Source organism: Nicotiana tabacum, chromosome 22, assembly GCF_000715075.1.
Source record: "Nicotiana tabacum cultivar K326 chromosome 22, ASM71507v2, whole genome shotgun sequence".
In the NCBI taxonomy this organism is placed as follows: domain Eukaryota; kingdom Viridiplantae; phylum Streptophyta; class Magnoliopsida; order Solanales; family Solanaceae; genus Nicotiana; species Nicotiana tabacum.
Window position 1 is genome coordinate 99,314,140 of NC_134101.1, and position 18,617 is coordinate 99,332,756.

General features: G+C 38.5%; 1 protein-coding gene across 1 annotated transcript; it reads right to left on the minus strand.

The window, feature by feature from the left end:
• Positions 1–283: 283 nt before the first annotated feature.
• On the minus strand, positions 284–18,352 carry LOC107783931 (CBS domain-containing protein CBSCBSPB3). The gene is made up of 14 exons (XM_016604956.2): positions 17,903–18,352; positions 14,932–15,100; positions 14,296–14,428; positions 13,344–13,514; positions 7,915–7,993; positions 7,709–7,822; positions 7,516–7,582; positions 6,092–6,197; positions 5,953–6,011; positions 4,324–4,430; positions 4,097–4,233; positions 2,841–2,923; positions 2,642–2,731; positions 284–935 (listed from the first exon to the last, which is right to left on the minus strand). The coding sequence occupies exons 1-14, from the start codon at positions 18,040–18,042 to the stop codon at positions 756–758; spliced, it is 1,635 nt and encodes a 544-aa protein (XP_016460442.1). The 5' UTR covers positions 18,043–18,352; the 3' UTR covers positions 284–755.
• Positions 18,353–18,617: the final 265 nt, after the last annotated feature.

Here is an 18,617-nt window from a genome sequence, read left to right on the forward strand (position 1 = left end):
AAGTTACAAAAAATCCCGATAAAGGGCGTTCAATATATGTTATATACCTTTAAAACCTAATATTTTATCGACGAAGGGTGGTCAATGAGTATGTATAGCTTCGCCCATGATTCCAACCACTGTAACCCTTCAAGATCTCAAGTGTCTGAAATCTCTGATGATGCAACCTAAACAATTTCCGACGAACGGCGGTTTTTTCTTTTTCTATTTTTTTGTATACCAGATTTCGACCTTGCTAAGCTGAATGCAAATTCTTGTTTGCTAAATTAAAAAAATACTAGTGTTAAATAAAGAAGATTAGCACCAAGATGCATGCTATTATATGATTTACAGTATTCGAGTTATGAGGCATCCCCTCAAACTTTGGATGACTCCAGTAATACTAAAAAGACCCAAATTCACTGATTTTACAAGGAAAAACTCCAATTGACAGAAGTAATTGACCATAAATAACACGTATCATATCAACGAGAATAATGTTGCTGCAACTTAGACTGACAAATTCTCCTCTAGTTCCCTTTTCATTTCATTTTTTCCTCCCCTTTTTCCCTTCTTCTCAACCAGTAGGCATTAGGGAGCAGGAGACCATTCTTGGTAGCTACTCTTATATCAGCATGTTTGGATCACTTCAAACACTGCCCTTCTCTACTAATAGTAAAAGTGTTCATATTGCCGACAGCAAAATTTGGGAACTTCACACATCAGTCTGCATGATCTATAGCTTTTCCAGCAGAATAGAATCCTTAAAAATTGGCTTACCATGTATTGGTGCGCTTCAAGTAGGCAAATACACCAACACTTGTTAACACAACAGCGCCCGCAAAAATCCCCATGTGCAGTGAACCCCATCCATCTTTCTCGAGAGATGTAGTACTCAATTCTGGCTCTGATTTTTCTTGGTTTACATCAGAGTAGTCTAGATGCAATCTTAAGGCCTGCAAAAGAAATGTAGCAGTCATGAAAATAAGAATGCTATGACCAAACTGTCCACAAAGCCTGTATACATCCACTGACAGAAATAGATGCCTGAGGGAATTTTGGTCATCATCACAGAGTTTTGATGCTAAAAGGGAAACAAAAAATTTCAGAGAAAATCAAAACACTTGTTACTTACATACGAGTTGGTATTAAAATTATTCACATGACAATTCATTTCTCTGCCTAATCCGACTATTCACAAAATTCTTTCTGGAATATGATTACAACTTCATTAACAAGGGGAAGCAGTTGCTCGTGACACAGGATGTCCCGCAATTTTGACAACCATAACTTAATGGAAGTTGATACAATCATACAATAGGAAAAACATAGGCCAACTACATAGACAGCCCCCTAAAATTGGCACTTAATTTCATTTGGACACCTTGACTGACCCTTGAACTTGTACCTATTAGACATTCCAACATACTACAGTGTACCTATTGGACACCCGAGCCACATTCTTTGTTAAAAAAGTAGGGCATGATTTTTACTCTGCTGACATGAAAAACGGAACCAATTAATGGACGCCCAAGTGTAAAATAATAAAAGCAAAAAAATAAATTTGAAAAATAAAAAGAAAAGGAGTTTTAGCCATAAAATAGAAACTTTCTTTTGTGATAATCCTCTCGACGAACGTCCCCCCCTCCGTTTGTCGTTTCATCGTTCTTTTTCTTCTCCATTTTCTTTTGGCCTTTTCTTTGTTTTTTTCTTCATCTATCTTCTGTTGAAATAAACATAATAGCTACGAGTCTAGTACAACAAAGACGTCAGAGATCGGAATACCAAATCTTGCCGACCTCTTCCTCTTCAAAGCTGCCGGGAAGTAGAAACAGAAACAGAACAGGCAGTAGAAGATCTAATAAGGCGCTGAGTGTATTTGGCAGAGTATTTTACTCCATACTAGAACAACTGAACAGAACAATCTTCCATAGTATATGTTTACTCCATATATAGCAGATCCATTTCCCTTTTCATTCTTGGGTGCAAAAGCTAACGTGTGCATTCTTTGGTTCCTCCAGATTACTATGTCGTTTCTTTCTCATTCTTTCACTGTTTTGATGATTTAGACGATGATTTATATTTGTGGTATCGTGATAGTCTTTGTGGTTGTCGATTTCCTTCTTATACGGAGCAGAAAGAAAACTCTGCAACAAACCAGAATCTGATGTATGCAAACGAGCATCATCAGAAAAATCGCCAGAAAGGGGATATTCATAATGGGGTGGGCAGAATTAGAAATTTTGGCGGAGAAAAACTGATGAAGTTTGTTTTATTTAATAACACGATGAAGATTAAGAAATAAGAAAAAAAATTAGTAGATCTTCATCAAAAAAAAAAAAAAAAATTAGTAGGATGGTGACCAAAATAGTAGATGGAGATGGAGAGAAAGGAGAAAGAAGACAGATGAACAAGAAGTGTTAGAGAGGGGAGAAACTGGTAATTTTTAGCAATGTCAGCAAAATGTAATCATTCACGCGCCTAAATGTAGTGAGAATCACTCTTTATGCCATGTCAGCACTTTATGTTTAATAGGTACATTTTGGTGAGTGTTGGAGTGTCTACTAGGTACAAGGATCAGTAGAGGTGTCCAAATAAAAATTAGCGCCAACTTTAGGGGGCTGTGTCTATGTATTCGACATAACAAGGGGCATCTCCATACCTTTAGTCCCACTGATCTGGCATGGTTAACTGCAGCGACAAGATCACTATCAGTTGTCAGCAGAACTTTATCGCCTTCATCATCTTCATACTGCAATTAGGATAGAAAAAGTTCATACCATCTTCATCTCCTCATTTACCACATGAAGAGCAGAAGGTAAATTCATCGAGGCGGAAAAAAGATTTTCATTTACACCTACCAAAAGTTGAGGACGATTGTGTTCATCTACTGCACCTAACCTTTGCATAACCACAGTAACAAGCTCCACTAAATTCTCTGAGCCTAAGAAAGAAAAAGCGAGGGTCAGATGCATGCTCTAAGAATTACGTTAAATTAGTGCATGAATAGAACCTCTAAAGACTTTAGGAGAAATTCCTATGCAGTAAAAGCTTTGGTGTTGCTTCTTATAACTGAATTTACTTTACTACAAAGTTAAAATTTTAGAAAACAATCGACCTCATTAAGCCACCTTGAATCCTGCAGTGTAAAAGCACAACCCTAAACAAGAGAAGATTACTCAATGGCAGGATTCCGGTCAATATCATAGGGCGAAACTCGTTTTAGGTTTTCAAGTTGCTAATATTAGCTTTTTAGAAGCTTTTAAAAAATGCAACATTACCAACATAAAACCTTTTCTCCCATCAGACACTTATTTTAATCATGTTCATGGAAACTAGTGTCTTGTTCAACCAAAAATTACAGCCCTTTCAGTTTAATTGAAGTTCCAGTTTCTTCAGCCTGCACTTCAAGGCTTACTCAGACTCCTTATGCTTTTAATACGAACTTCATCAAAACATTGAAACATAAGAAATTCTCCTTTTAGACTCCTGCAATGAAGCACAGACTACATTCTCCAATGGAAAGGGATATGATACTCTCATGATAAAATGGAAACTTCAAATATTGATCCCTTCATTCCAATTTGTGGGGTATTATTTGCTTATTATTCAACTTTAAACTTTTCAACCCTTAATGAGAAGTTTTTATAACTACACAAATTATAATGGCATGTTTAAGATCACAAGTTTCAAAAGTCTTATAGGCACACAAGCATACATATTTAAGACCACAAGTTTTAAAAGTCTTCTTTCTTTTTTTTTCGTGCCGAGCCAATGCCATACAAATTGGAATGGAGTGAGTATTAAATGCAGTTGCTGGAAGATATCTAAATGAGTTCCATAGCAACTCAGCTTTATAAAAGTGAAAGCATTATATATTGCACAAAAGCAATTGTTCACAACAAAAATGGGTATGTTGGAATTTAAGAGTTAGTAAATATAAAAATGGGGTATTCTTTTTTAAACAAACTAAAAAGAAATGTAAGACAAACTGAAAAGGAAGGAGTATATCTACTTGTGAAGGAAAATCAATTAAGTTCAACGATACAGCCTTCCTCTACAAAATGTTGATTAACGTTCCTAGTGCACAATGTAATGAAGTCTATACAGCACTCACCAAAACTAAATCTGTGGACACGACCTTTAAGGTCCTCAAATTTAAAAGCAAATGTATTTCCAAGACCCAAAGATGGATATCCAGATTTTCCAGCTTCTGTCCCTTCTGACATCATCAATTGAGACATAGACATCTCACTGTATGATAAGCCAAAGAATAAAGCATGCACTGTTAGTTTTTATATGACCAGAGTCATGAAAGCAACATCATGTAGGAAGCAAAAGTACCTGAGTGTATCATAATCGTCTGGTGGCTCCAGGTTAAGTGCCGAATCCCAAAACTTCTGCATCACAGTATTGGCCACTTCATTGACAGCACCAGAACCGCTCTCCACCTTAGGGAAACAGCAAATATTAGACAACATGCTTGGTATTGCACTCCTTCCTCAAAAAACTATGGTACATTATGTCCTCATAGATGCAAGTCCTAATTCACTTACTGAGGCTTTATTTGATGGTTTGACCAATTTTTCATGTAAATCCGGATTCTGATTAACTCGTCTTTCAGAAACAACAACCATATATTTAGAAACATTGAAAAAAAATTACAGCAAGTGTTCCTTCTCCCACTTCAAAATAGAGCCCTCCATAGAGTTGATACATTCTAGAATAGGAGCCTAATGCAGAAAATATAACCTATATAACCACGATAGGTTTTACAAAATTAGAACTTCTAGGATCAGAAACCAATGAAACACGCTAAATCGCTAATATAGAACATCAATATAATTGCATACCGCTGCATGCCCGCCATATTAAACCTGAAACAACTGGTCTCAGGGGAATAGCCACTTCTTGAAGCAGTCTTTCATATGTGTTTGATGGAATTGCTATATCAAACTCGCAGCTTAGATAGGACTTCTCTGTTTTAACTGAATTAACTGGTGCTGATAATGTTAAGGAATCACTTAGACAACTCATGAAGAAATAAACAAACAGGTTGAAGCAGTGTTTGGTTACTAGATGATAAAAATAAAGCAAAGAGTGGCCTGCAAGGCTTAGTTCAAGTAACAAAGATTGAGGGACTTGTGACTTAGGTCATAGGTTCGAGGCCTTCGCCATGTGAATAAAGCCTGGCATTTAAGTGAAGAAGGGTAGACGGGTGGGCCCATTACCCCAAGTTTCGAAGGTTGCGGTTGATCCTAAGGGTCAGCCCAGAGGGATTTCTCGGTTATTCAAAAAAAAAAATTGATAAGTATCCAAGAAAATAAAATAACACCACAAAAACAGAGAGTGACAATTCACCAAGGAAAAAGGCTTAGCACGTACCCCCCTTTTTATTATTTAGGTCTTAAAAAAATTGATCAATGCAAAAATCTATGTTGCTTAGATTTATCAAAATCCTTGCGGGAATCGTATCGTCCTGACACGATTTGGGTGTGGGTGTCAGATCCGCACTAAATTTAATCAACCTAACATGGGTGCTTTTACTACGACCGTGGCCGAGTATAGGTTGATCGGGTATTTGGTTTGATTTGAGTTTGTGTCTATATATGTTCACAATGAAGCACTAGAAAGAATTTAATCATACGAGCTTTAATTTAATAATTTCAATTAATTGGCAAAAATATACTTGTAAATGTCGTAGTATACATTTGTTTAGTATATCTTGACACCCCTATCCATACTCCTAGCTGTATCCGCGAACCTAAGATTTAATTTAGGTGATGACAAATCCGACTTCTAGATCTGTTCCTGTGTGCACATCCATATCAAAGCAGCATAGTACAAAACGATACATGCAAAAGAGGCCCATATCATGACTAGAATCATTTCCTATCTTCCATCTAGTTCAAACAAGGATTTCATATGTCACCACTTTCTAGACATACAACATAAGAAACAATTGGAAGTTACCATAGATATAGCTGCATGAGTTATCTGCAATACGTCTATGCAGGCGACGGCACATCCATCTGCAAAAACATATATTAAACTTGATAGTGGAAACCACTTTTCACTATTAAAATCAGAATGTCAAGAAGCAAAAGCTCACCTCTATCTAGAACAGGAAGGTGCAGAAACTTCCCATCATGCATTATATGCAGAGCCTGAAGTATTGTTGTCTCTAATGTTGCGCATTCAGGGCTTGGTGTCATTACCTATAAATATGACTAAGTCTTGGTCAAAACGCTTTCTCCTTGGACAAGAGACATAGGGGCTAAAGAGTGAGCAAACACAGGATCATATGTGATCCCGCATAATCTCAAATATTATCAATTTTGGAGTGTAGACCAAAACGAACCTTTCTTCTCCAAGCCATTTCGGTTTAAAAAGATGTTTAAAGAGCGTTTATCTCTATAAGAAGGGTATGTTCCGAGCTGTGAAATAGGAGAGAAGGGATGCAACAATTGGGGTTTTGAATAAAAGGACATATTAATTACGTCAAAAGAGTAAAAGACGAAAATAAGTTGCTCAAAAAGTCCAGCAATGAAGACCACCATGTAGATGGAGCAATGAGGGAACTTCCAAACACAAGTTCAGCTGCCAGTAATGAATCTGAATGAGCACCTCAGAACTTCCATGAGAAGGATGTTTTGTGTTAATTAAAGAATTATATGTCACATTCAGATCCAGCATCCTCTTAATGTTCAAAATATGCACCAACAAGCCATATACATAAGTACCAAATAACATCATGTTACTTCCTCAACTATCAGGTCACCTATTTAACAACGAAATACATCCTACGGTGCTTTAACAATAATAAAAAAGTTAGGGACTTGTCCCTCCCATCTTTACCTAAGATACATAACTGCAATTCCCCATGATCCTTATGTTTCACATCTCTGCCACAATACAACCTTCCCCAATCAAGTGAACTTGGCAAGATCAAACAACTTACTCCCTCTGTTCCAGTTTATGTGAACCTATTTCCTTTTTGGTTTGTTCCAAAAAGAATTGACTCCTTTCTAAATTTGGAAATAATTTAGCTTAAACATCCAATTCTACCCTTAATGAGAAGCTTTTATAACCACACAAATACTCTGGACCCCATTTTGACTTGTTCAGGACCACAAATTCAAAAAGTCTTCATTTTTTCTTAAACTCCGTGCCCAGTCAAACAGGTTCACATAAATTGAAACAGATGGAGTAATTATTTTCAGAGGTGATTAATTGGAAATGAAATTATCATTTTTCTGATTGAAGTTATCTTTTGATGGTCCTGTTGAAATCATTATTTAGATACTAAGGTTAGTAATTGTAATTGCACTTTGATTGTTATAAGTACTGAATCTACTACATTCAGCAGTATTTTGCTTTTGGTAACAAGACTGTGCTTCACTTCTCGTTCTTCGTTTTAAGGCTCATGGATTTTGTCACTTTTCTTTTTTGGCACTTTTTGCTTTTAAAAACAGTGAAGTAACAAAAAATATTAGAACTCTCATTAGATGGCTAGAAATAAGGAGAAAACAAAACCTTTTCCGCCAGTGTCAGCTCAGGGGATAGATTTTGTGCTACAACACGCATAAGAATATCTTTTGAGCTGCATCACAATACCAGCAGACATCTATTAGCATGCACTACATAATCGCCAATGCTTGGGCATGAGAAGATAATAACATTAGTAAATGTACATAGAATTGAAGCTTGTTGAGGAAAAAATAAATACGTCAATATCCCCTGAATTTTGTTTCCAACTGAAATTATAGCTGAGTTGACCCGTAATTCTCGCATCTTCTTAGCAGCAACATACACAGGATCTGAGGGGCATACTATTGCCACCCTGATGACATAACAAGGTTCCAATTCAGGTACTCAAAGTCAATTTAACACATTCTTCTCAAATTTAAGATGAAGTAGGGAAGTTAGTTATACTTAGTATTTTCAGAAACAATGGCTGACAAAGAGGGCTTGAACATCCGCTCCCTCAATGTTTCTATGAATGCAGATGGAGCTGAAACAGAGTGCAGAAACCATAAGACGGTTAACCATAACCCCAGACGTATAAGTTTATTAGGATCAGGAACAATCTGCTGCAAGCAACAAATTGAGAGGAATGCAAATTGACCAAGCATCAAGTGTAGACAGCTTATATCACTAGTACATGTTAGCTAAGCAAACTTGGATACACATCTACAAACACTCATCAACTTTGTTTCAAAGTCGCACACACGCGCTCTCTACTCCATTCATAAGTAATGGTCTTTGTAAGGCCAAACAAATCCACAAAAAGCATATCACAAACATCGATATTATAGCATTTGGTTGCAGACCCGAAGTTAAGACTGATGTATGATGCATCAATCAAAACTCTCTACCAAATAGTGGTTCAATGTAACGGCTATCTCTAGCCCACTCTAATAATGAAAAAGGTCAAGGCGTGGAAGTTCGCCCCGTTAGCTCTCGTGTGGATAGTTTGGGGGGAGAGAAATAGGAGAGCTTTTGAGGGGATTGAGTCTCCTTTTTCACATCTTAAGAATAGTCTTTTATCTTTGATCGCTTTTTGGTGCACTCATATAGCCCCTATTTGTATAGAAGATTGGGCGTCTTTTGTAGAGAATCATGTTCTGATGTAAATTCTCTACTTTTTGGTATACTTCTTGTATACGGGAGTTCTCTCCCTTTTGATTAATACAATTTACCTTATCAAAAAAAATAATGAAGAAGGTCAAAATTCAAAAAAGAAAGTTAAAAAATACTAGGTGTTCCTGAATTGCACTCTCTCAAGTATCCCTTGCTATACTTGGCAACTCTCCTGCAATAAATAATATATCTGAATAGAGATACACTGTAGCCTCACATATGTGCAAGTAACTGCTAAGTACTTGTAGGTAATTAGTAATAGAATCTTGTCCCTCAAGTACAGCACCTATTGGTATTGCCTTGTATTAAATTCAACCTTGCTTGTTACATCAGTCTCTTTAGGTAGATTATTTGTGCTAGTACGTGCTTGAGTTTTTGTTCTTGTTTTTGTACTTGTTCTTGACACCTTTAACTTGTTACGTTTTCATATTCTTAGCATATTTACCTTATTGGTAGTGCCTTGTATTCAATTCAACTTTGCCTCTAACATTTGTCTCTTCAGGTAGATTAATTGTGCTATATTAATTGTGCTGATACATGCTTGAGTTTTTGTACTTGTTCTTGACACCTTTAACTTGTTAAGTTTTCATATTCTTAGCATATTTTCCTCTGTTTTAGCTCTCTGTTGGTTGAGTGGTAGTGATTAAGTAGTACCCCTTAGTCTATAGTGGTTGTGGTTAACGATGTGAGAGTAAGGTCATGATCTCGGGGAGGGCAGGAGGTGGGGGTAAAGGTGGGAAGGGTGACAAGGAAGCTTCTAGGTTAAGAGTTGGGTCCTGGAACATAGGGACGTTGACGGTAAGAGTAAGACTATAGAGTTGGGTAGGATTTTCAGAAGAGGATCAACATAGCGTGTGTCCGGAGACCAGGTGGAAACTAAGGCACGTGATGTTAACGGGTATAAACTGTGGTACTCTGGAGGTGCTGGGGGCAAGAATGGGGTAGGTACCTTCGTTGACAGGGATCTTAGGGAGCTAGTGATCGAGGATAGGAGGGTAAGCGATAGGGTGATGGCTGTTAAGCTTGTGGTTGGGGGGCTTACTTCAAATGCGATTAGTGCGTATGCTCCTCAAGTAGGCTTGGGCGAGGAGGTCAAGAGGCAATTCTATGAGGACTTAGACGAGGTGTTGCGCAGCATTTTATGCACCGAGAAGCTTTTCATTGGAGGGAATTTTGATGGCCATATCGGGGCTAATGTTGGGGGTTATGACGATGTGCATAGAGGGTTTGGATTTGGAGATAAGAACGAGGGAGGTACGTCGTTGTTGGATTTAGCTAGAGCTTTTGATTTGGTAGTAGCTAACTCGAATTTTCCGAAGAGGGAGGAGCACCTGGTCACTTTCCTGAGTACGGTGGCCAGGACCAGATAGATTATCTTCTCTGCACGAAATGTGATAGAGGTCTTTGCACTGATTGCAAGGTCATCCCGAGTGAATGTCTCACAACCCAACATAGGCTCCTGGTAATGGATCTGGGGATCAAGAGGAATAGAAAGAAGAGAGCAGTGTGCGGTCAACCTAGAATTAAATAGGGAAACTTAACTAATGACAAAGCCCAGGAGTTGGGGGAGAGGTTGCCGGCTATGGGGGCATGAAAGAGTAGTGGGGACGCGACTGCGATGTGGGCCATGACAACGAACTAAATTAGGAAAGCTGCAAGAGAGGTTTTAGGGGTTACGAAGGAATACCATGGGACGTATAGGGGACTGGTGGTGGAATACGGAGGTCCAAGGTAAAGTTGAAGACAAGAAAACGGCTTATTTGAAACTAGTGGAGAGCCCAAACGAGGAGGAAAAGAAGACGAATTGGGAATGTTACAAAAAGGAAAATAAAGAGGCAAAGTTAGCGGTTACGGCGGCTAAGACTGTTGCCTTTGGACGCATGTATGCGGAACTTGGGAGCAAAGGCGGGGACAAGAAGTTGTAGAGGTTAGCCAAAGTGAGGGAGAGCAAGGCTCATGACTTGGACCAAGTGAAGTGCATCAAAGACGAGGACATCATAGTATTGACGGAAGATGCTCATATTAGACGAAGATGGCAGACATACTTCCACAGACTGTCGAATGAGGAGGGGACAGAAGCATTGTGCTGGGTGAATTGGAGCACTCCGAGAGTCGGCGTGATGTTGGCTATTGTAGGCGTATTAAGGTCGAAGAGGTTATGGGAGTGATGCGTAAGATGAACAGGGGTAGAGCGATTGGTCCAGACGAGATCCCGGTAGAATTCTAGAAGAATGCGAGTCGTGCAGGCGTGGAGTGGCTTGCTGGTTGTTTAATATTATCTTTAAGACGAAGAAGATGCCCGAAGAATGGAGGTGGAGTATGATGATTCCGTTGTATAAGAACAAGGGTGATCCAAAACTCCAATAACTATAGGGGCATCAAGCTGCTGAGTCATACTATGAAAGTTTGGGAGAGGATGGTGGAAGTCAAGGTGAGGAGGAGTGTGTCTTTCCGAAAATCAGTTTGGATTCATGCCGGTGCGATCGACTACTGAAGCCATTCATATGGTGAGGAGATTGGTAGAGCACTATAGGGAGAGAAAGAAGGACTTACACATGGTGTTTATAGACCTAGAAAGGCGTACAATAAAGCCTCGAGGGAGGTTATGTGGAGACGTTTGGAGCTTAGCGGCGTTCCGGTAGCATACACTAGGATGATCAAGGACATATATGAAGGGGCTAAGATTCGAGTGAGGACAATGGGAGGTGACTCGGATCACATCCTAGTAGTGATGGGTTGCATCAGGGATCGACTATTAGCCCGTTCCTATTTGTTTTGGCAATGGATGTGCTGACGCGGCACATTCAATGGGAGGTGCCATGGTGCATGTTATTTGCCGATGACATAGTGCTGATTAATGAGATGAGAGGCGGGGTTAACGCGAGGCTGGAGGTCTGGAGACAAACCCTGGAGTCTAAAGGTTTCAAGTTGAGCAGGACCAAAGCGGAATACTTGGAGTGTAAGTTCAGTGACAACACTCATGAAGCGGACGTGGATGTGAAGCTTGATACCCAAGTCATCTTGAGGAACGGTAGTTTCATGTATCTCGGGTCTATAATCCAAGGTAACGGGGAGATTGATGATGAGGTATCCAACCGTATTAGTGCGGGGTGGATGAAATAGAGGCTTGCATCTGGTGTTTTGTGTGATAAGATGGTTCCACCAAGACTTAAGAGTAAGTTCTACAGAGTGGTGGTTAGACCTACTATGTTGTATGGAGCAGAGTGTTGGTCAGTCAAAAACTCCCATGTTTAGAGGATGAAAGTAGCAGAAATGAGAATACTTAGATGGATGTGTGGGCATACCAAAAGAGATAAGATTAGGAACGAAGTTATTCGGGACAAAGTGGGAGTGGCCCCCGTGGAGGACAAGATGCGGGAGTTGAGGCTGAGATGGTTTGGGCGAGTACAGATGCTCTTGTGAGGAGGTGTGAGAGGTTGGCCATGGCAGGGCTGAGAATTGGTAGAGATAGGCCAAAGAAGTATTGGGGAGAGGTGATTAGGCAGTACATGGCGCTACTTCAGCTCACTGAGAACATGACCCGGGATAGAAAGGTGTGGAGGTTGAGGATTAGGGTAGAAAGCTGGTAGGTAGTCGAAAGTTCCCCCGTTCTTTTCTAGTAGTATTAGTAGCACTATTGTTTTTTTCGTATTCTTTGACCTCTAGTATTTGCCTATTGTTTCGTTCGCTCCGTGTATCGTATTTTCTTGTTTGTCACTATTTGATGCTACTTTAACTTTTACTTGTTGTTGTTGTTGTTGTCGTCTTTTTCTCCTTTTCCTTATCGTCCTTTGTCTCCCTCTTCTTTCTTTCTTCTTCCTCTTTCTTCTTCGTCTTCTTCCCTTTCTCTCTTTTCACCTTTTCTTGAGCCGAGGTTCTATCAGAAACAGCCTCTCTACCTCACCAGGTAGGGGTAAGGTCTGCGTACACACTACCCTCCCCAAACTCTACTTGTGGGACTATACTAGATATGTTGTTATTGTTGTTGTTGGATGGGAGGGGTGTAAGATAGCTTGTTAATCCTAATCCGTATGATATGCTCCCGAACCTTGCATTCTTCTAGTTGCTGCTAGAATTTTCAGCTAAGCCTCTCAAGAGTAATGCCTAATAACCCATCCATGACCACCAATAGTCAATAATGCAACTTCTGATTCTGGCCAGAGCTGGCACATCACAGGGGAAAACAGGGGAGAGGAAGAAGGTGATGTCAGTTCATGCTACAAGAATGTGCTTTTGTTCGAGTGCACCCTTATTCATAAGCTTTCTATGAAATATCAGACTTGTTTCCCCAAGACATAGCATCCCCCTTTAAGGGTCCAACTTGCAGGCTGCAGCTACTTCATTTTTTTTTTTCCTTTAATGATAAAGTTGGAGCTACTTCATGTTGTCTTTTCCTTTTCCCTTTTCGGGGGTTTTTTTTTTGTGGGCCAAGATAACAAAATTTAAATTCAATAATAGCAGCATCAATAATTACTGACTCTAAAGCTGTAAAATAGAGTATTATCAGCTTATAGTTGATTTTTCCTGTGAAGGGCTGTTCTTTGACAGACGTCAAAAGAAAAATGGACCACACTATAAAAAGAAAGCATGAAAAAGATTATTACTGTACATACAGAAATCAGAGCTTTTCTAAGAGACAATGCATAAAATTAACTTTTGGTACATGATCGCAGCAACTAGCACTTCCACGAAGCACTATTGTCGCTTGGAGCACAACTAACCCGAGAAGTTATTTCCCCACTGCCGTTCAACTCCTTCAACAGCTGCAGCAATTGCACTTCCCTGTTCTGCAGCTTTCTCCATCCTTGATATTGCATCATAAAGGCATTTTGTAATATCGAGTATTGCTATAACTTCACCATTTTCCACAACAGGAAGATGGCGAAATTTACCTGTTGAAACGAGCAAAACAAGACAACAATAAAATAAGAATAAAGAAATATGTCTCTTATCAGATATCTTCAGATTACTTTTTACTCGTGGTTTTCTCAAACCGGTTTTGAAAACGCTATCGGAAATAGCCTCTCTACCTCTCACAAGGTAAGGGTAAGGTTTGCGTACACCACACTCTCCCCAGACTCCACGTGTGGGATTTCACTGGGTATGTTGTTGTTGTTGTTGTTGTATCAGATTACTTCAAGGTGGAGATTGCAACTAAACATTGAATGTAGGATCTAACAGTTCTATTAACACCAGCTCAACGCGTATCTCAAGTACAAAAGAGAAGTCTACTAAGGGAATAACATGGGCTCTTTGTTCACCCTAGAAAAAGAAACATAATCAATTGCTATTGTTACAATTGCCATCACCTTAATAGTAGTGTTAATAATTAAAAGGTTGGCATTTCTCCATAATGTGTGCAATGGCAAATAACTTGACCAGGCATTCTATCTCCTACATTGCAACACTAAAATTTTACTGCTACCAAGCAGCTTCGAACTTTTGTAAATTTAAGCTATATTCCCCATCATGCGCCAGTCCCAACCGCAACTTCACAATTTTCATGTTAGTCACATGAATGGCCTCCCATAGAAAAGCCAATACTAGTCTCACTAAATTAGTTCTGGAATGATTCATCGATGAATTTAGTCCAAGATGTATGAAAAGTTGTTGATTCCTTTTCTTTCTTAATGGAGAGAGAAAAATCTGAATATAAAATGTCAAGAAAGACACCTTGCACCATCTTCTGAAGGGCTTCAATAGCCAATGAATCTGCAGTCACAAAAATGGGGTTCCTGGTCATGACCTTCGAGATAATTGTCTGATCAGGCCTCAACTCTTCAGCTATAACCCTAGTCGCAATATCCTACACACAGAAATCCAAATTTTGAAAATAATAACAACGTAAGCCAGAAACAACTAATTTCCAGTGCTGCAACAAGTGTCTTTAGCTTTATTTTCATATACGTACCATACCTATGAGTTGTCACTTCCCTCCATTTTTAAAACCTAACAACTCCCAAGCCTACTCATAGATAAGGGAGGAATAGCCTTTTGGTAAAGGCCCTCTACCTATAAGCATATCTAAAAGAAAATATTACTAAAAATATAGAAAATGAAAAAACAACAATAACAACGTCCCTGGTGTGTTTATCTATTTGTGGTCTCATTGAACACTACCAAGTTCATTGAAAGTTAATTATACAACACTCCCTAATATATAGAATGGAAATTTTCTTTCTTCCTGAACCAACCATTTTAGTGTTAATTTCTTCAGAGATGCATAAACCCTAGAACATTTGAATACACAAAAGTAAAAACATACAAAAATAAAATAAGAGAGCAAGAAAATGATCATTTTCAGAAGACCTTGTCAGTTACTATGCCAGAGAGTAAGGCATTTGCGTCAGTTAGCAGAACAGCATCAACTCGTCTCGCTGCCATCCGCCGACATGCCTCAGACACGGTGGTCCCCTCCGGAATTGTTAGTGCCTTCGATAACCTCAGCTTCTTCACTGTTCTTTCCCCAGCAACAGACCTAAACGCACACATCTCAGCATCTAGATGCATAAAAAACATCCACCGGCATGCATAAACATTACCATAAAAGTGCAGAAACACTCTAATGTTATGTTAATTATACCATTCCCTCCTACAGACAATCCAAACAACTGTCTTGTTACCAAAAGAGTTCTTTCAAATTTGATGAAACTTTTTTTCTAAAAGGTAAAGGTAATATTTTTTTTTACCAGGAAAAAAATTATTATTAAATCAGTACCAAGAAGGTACTAGAGAAAGTTCAAAAGATTGGAACTGTTTCCCTATTGACTCAGAGAGTCCAAAAAATCCTAAAACTCTTGCATGCTATCTAAAATTGCTGCTCGCACTCCAAAAAATATTGATTTTGTAAACATTTAAGCTTTACAAAAGGAATATAGTCTGTCCTTCCTTCAAAGCAACTACCGTTTCTTTTGATCCACACAGCTATGTTCAAATGATGCACGAGGGAATAGTCTTCCAATCCTTTTGCACCCGGTGTCAACCTTCTGCTCTTCCCAATATATTATTAGCTTCCTCACTTCCAATGGGATTAACCAATTTACTCCAAACCAGATTACTCAAAAGCAAAAAGCGAAAAAGAGCACCAAAGTCTGTAGCGACTTTAAGCGCAAAGCACGATTAAACCGTGGGCTTTAGCGAAGAAGAGCACCAACGAAGAAAAGATTACAAAAATAAGAAATGTAATGCAAGAAAATATAACTATGAACACAAACAATAATTTTTTAGACTTAAGCATGGAAATACTATAATAAAGCTATATATATGCAGTACTCTACCGTTTTAAGAACTATATATATGCAGTTAATATCGTGTCAATCAAGTTGAAAGGCCAGATATATTTCTGTTTTAGATGAAAAGGTGTAGTTTTAGGTTGTTACTGGTTAGTTTTCTTATACTAAATGTCTAATTTCTTATTCTTAATCACTAAAAATCCAGTGATGGCATATTCTTGACTATTAATGTATCACTTTGTCAATTTTATATTGTCTGGTGCGACGCTCTTAAGGACACCCCATCGGTGAAGATGCACACGTGACACACCTAGAACTTTGACGCCTACATTAAAGCACTAACTAAGGGAGACGAAGCGCACAACCTGCGCTTCAAGTTGGTAAGTATTAACGCTTCAATTCTATTTCTATGGCCGATGATCATAGAAGCCAACACGAGATAGTTTACATATAGAGACCAGATCTGCCAGGTACAGTGTTATCAAAGGCGAAAAGCGCAAAAAAACTCTAAGGTCCATTGGGGGTTTAAGCGCAAGGTGCAAATAAAACGTGTGCTTTAATGAAAAAAGGCGCAACTTGAGAAAAAGTAAAAATATGTATATGTAGTCCAAGACCAATAACTATAAGTATAAATAACAAATATATGGACAAAAAAATTGAAAAAAAAATTACGATAAAGTGAAATATCAATTGTCTAGTGTCGCCTTTTCAGGATCACACTCATTGGCAAGGAAAAGTATGCCTTAGAGCCTTGATGTGACACTGAAGCGCCCACAAAGCAAGGCGAAGCGCTCAACATGTTTTGAGCCTCGCTTCAGGGTTTAAGTGCGCTTTAAGCGCGCCTTTGACAACACTGGCCAGGTATAGCAACAATGCAAAAATACATGACTGCTACTATCCAGGGCTGCTAGAAGGAAACACCTATTGCATACTGAAAACCCCCTTCTTTGAAGTTTGTTAAGGACAACACAAATTGCTGCTAACAACCCAACTCCCCATTTTAATTCTCTCAACAATTCTAGAAGAGAACTCAAACATGAAGTGAATTCTATTTAGCTCCTTGACTTTCACCTTGTCCAGAATTTGTCTAGTTTTTTCAGCCCATTGTTGAACCTCTAAACGACTAAGGATAACAGTGGTGGAATCTCCAAATTCCAATTAAGCATGTGCAGATAATCTACTCTGGACTTCATAGAGCTTTTGTCAATCCAGAAAGTGTTACTATCCAACCCTTCTCCATCCAAAATCTTAAAATCGTCATTGGCCATCGTTTAATCTGAGCCACTTGATCGTAGCTCAACTTTCTTTGATCTTGCTCTAAGTTTTCACTCTGAACAATACCTTTCTCGATAAATTTAGTAATCTTGCTCACATACTCCCTCCATCCAAGACTTTCCCCCCTATTTCTGGAATAATTATCACAGAATTTCTCGTACCTTTTCTTGACATCACTCAGATATATGTCCACAAGCATTAAACTTTTGGAACATGAAATAGGAATAGAGTTGACTAGTATTTTTCCATCTTCCACAAATCCTCCCTGTGCCTTCCAGAGATAACTGTAAGCATTTGCAGAAGGCCAAAATGCTCAATTTAATGAACTATTGAAGGGAAAAAAGATTACAACAGCAATTTCATCCTTGGAAAAAGAAGAACAGAAACACTGATGATAAGATACAGCTTGAAACCCTCTGAAAAGAAACCTGATGGATAAGTTGCAGCTTAGAACCTGCGGAAAGAAGGTTTGACTTCAACATCTCACATTCTAACTCTACACCACTACTCTGTTTTTGAAACAAAAACAGTTACTATGGTCCAAAGGTATATCCGTTAAGTGCAGACACCGCTCTATTAGTAAGCAGATCATATCATTCCATTCACGTAGAGAAAGCTGAACCAATTTTACATCACCAAAAACAATTATTAATCTGAATGGACAAGCAAATAAAGCTTGATCCTTAAAGGGTTTGACTTCCACAATATGCTTTAAACTGTAAACCAAAATTTTATATGAAAATCAGAGAAAAAAGAGAATAGGGCTTGCTTACGAGTGAGGTGGAGAAGAGGGCTTGCTCTGGCTAGTACCATTCTCAGATTGATTCACAGATTTCTTGACAGTTGATATGTTTCGTTTTTGTACCAAACTATTGCGCCTGGGCGCTGGAGGCACTTGACTACTCATATTCATTTTTGCGAAAACACCAATCTACACACACATGATAATTTTATGATGAAAAAAAAAACAGCAATTTGATTTTCTGGGAATATTTCAAAGCAAGCAACACGGCATCAGCTACAAGTAAATAATAGAGGCAGAAAAGGAGAGGAATTATTCGGTTTTCTGGATTGTTAAAATGGAGAAAGAATTCAGTAAGGTTTACGGAATTTTGGGAGGGAAAAGTTGTGCGTCGAGCCTCGACCCAAACCCTCTCTTCTGCTCTCTCTCCCTTCTCTTTCTCTCCCCTCTCGGCGCTTTTGCTTTTCTGATCCTGGATAGCATCTTTTCTTTATTTTTCTTTTTTCTTAATTTTGCAATTATGAATCCTCTTTTTTTACAAAATTAGTTTTTGGGTACACATCTATCTAAATCTATTTATTCTAAACTATGTTATATTATTATTTTATATTAAAAGAACCTTAATAAAATATTGTTCGCCTTTTTTACCCTTTTAAAAGTAGAATTCACATTGGATAAAATAATTATCTAATTATCTTCCTAATATTTGTATTTTAAAATCTACTAAGGTTTTAGTTATTAAATCT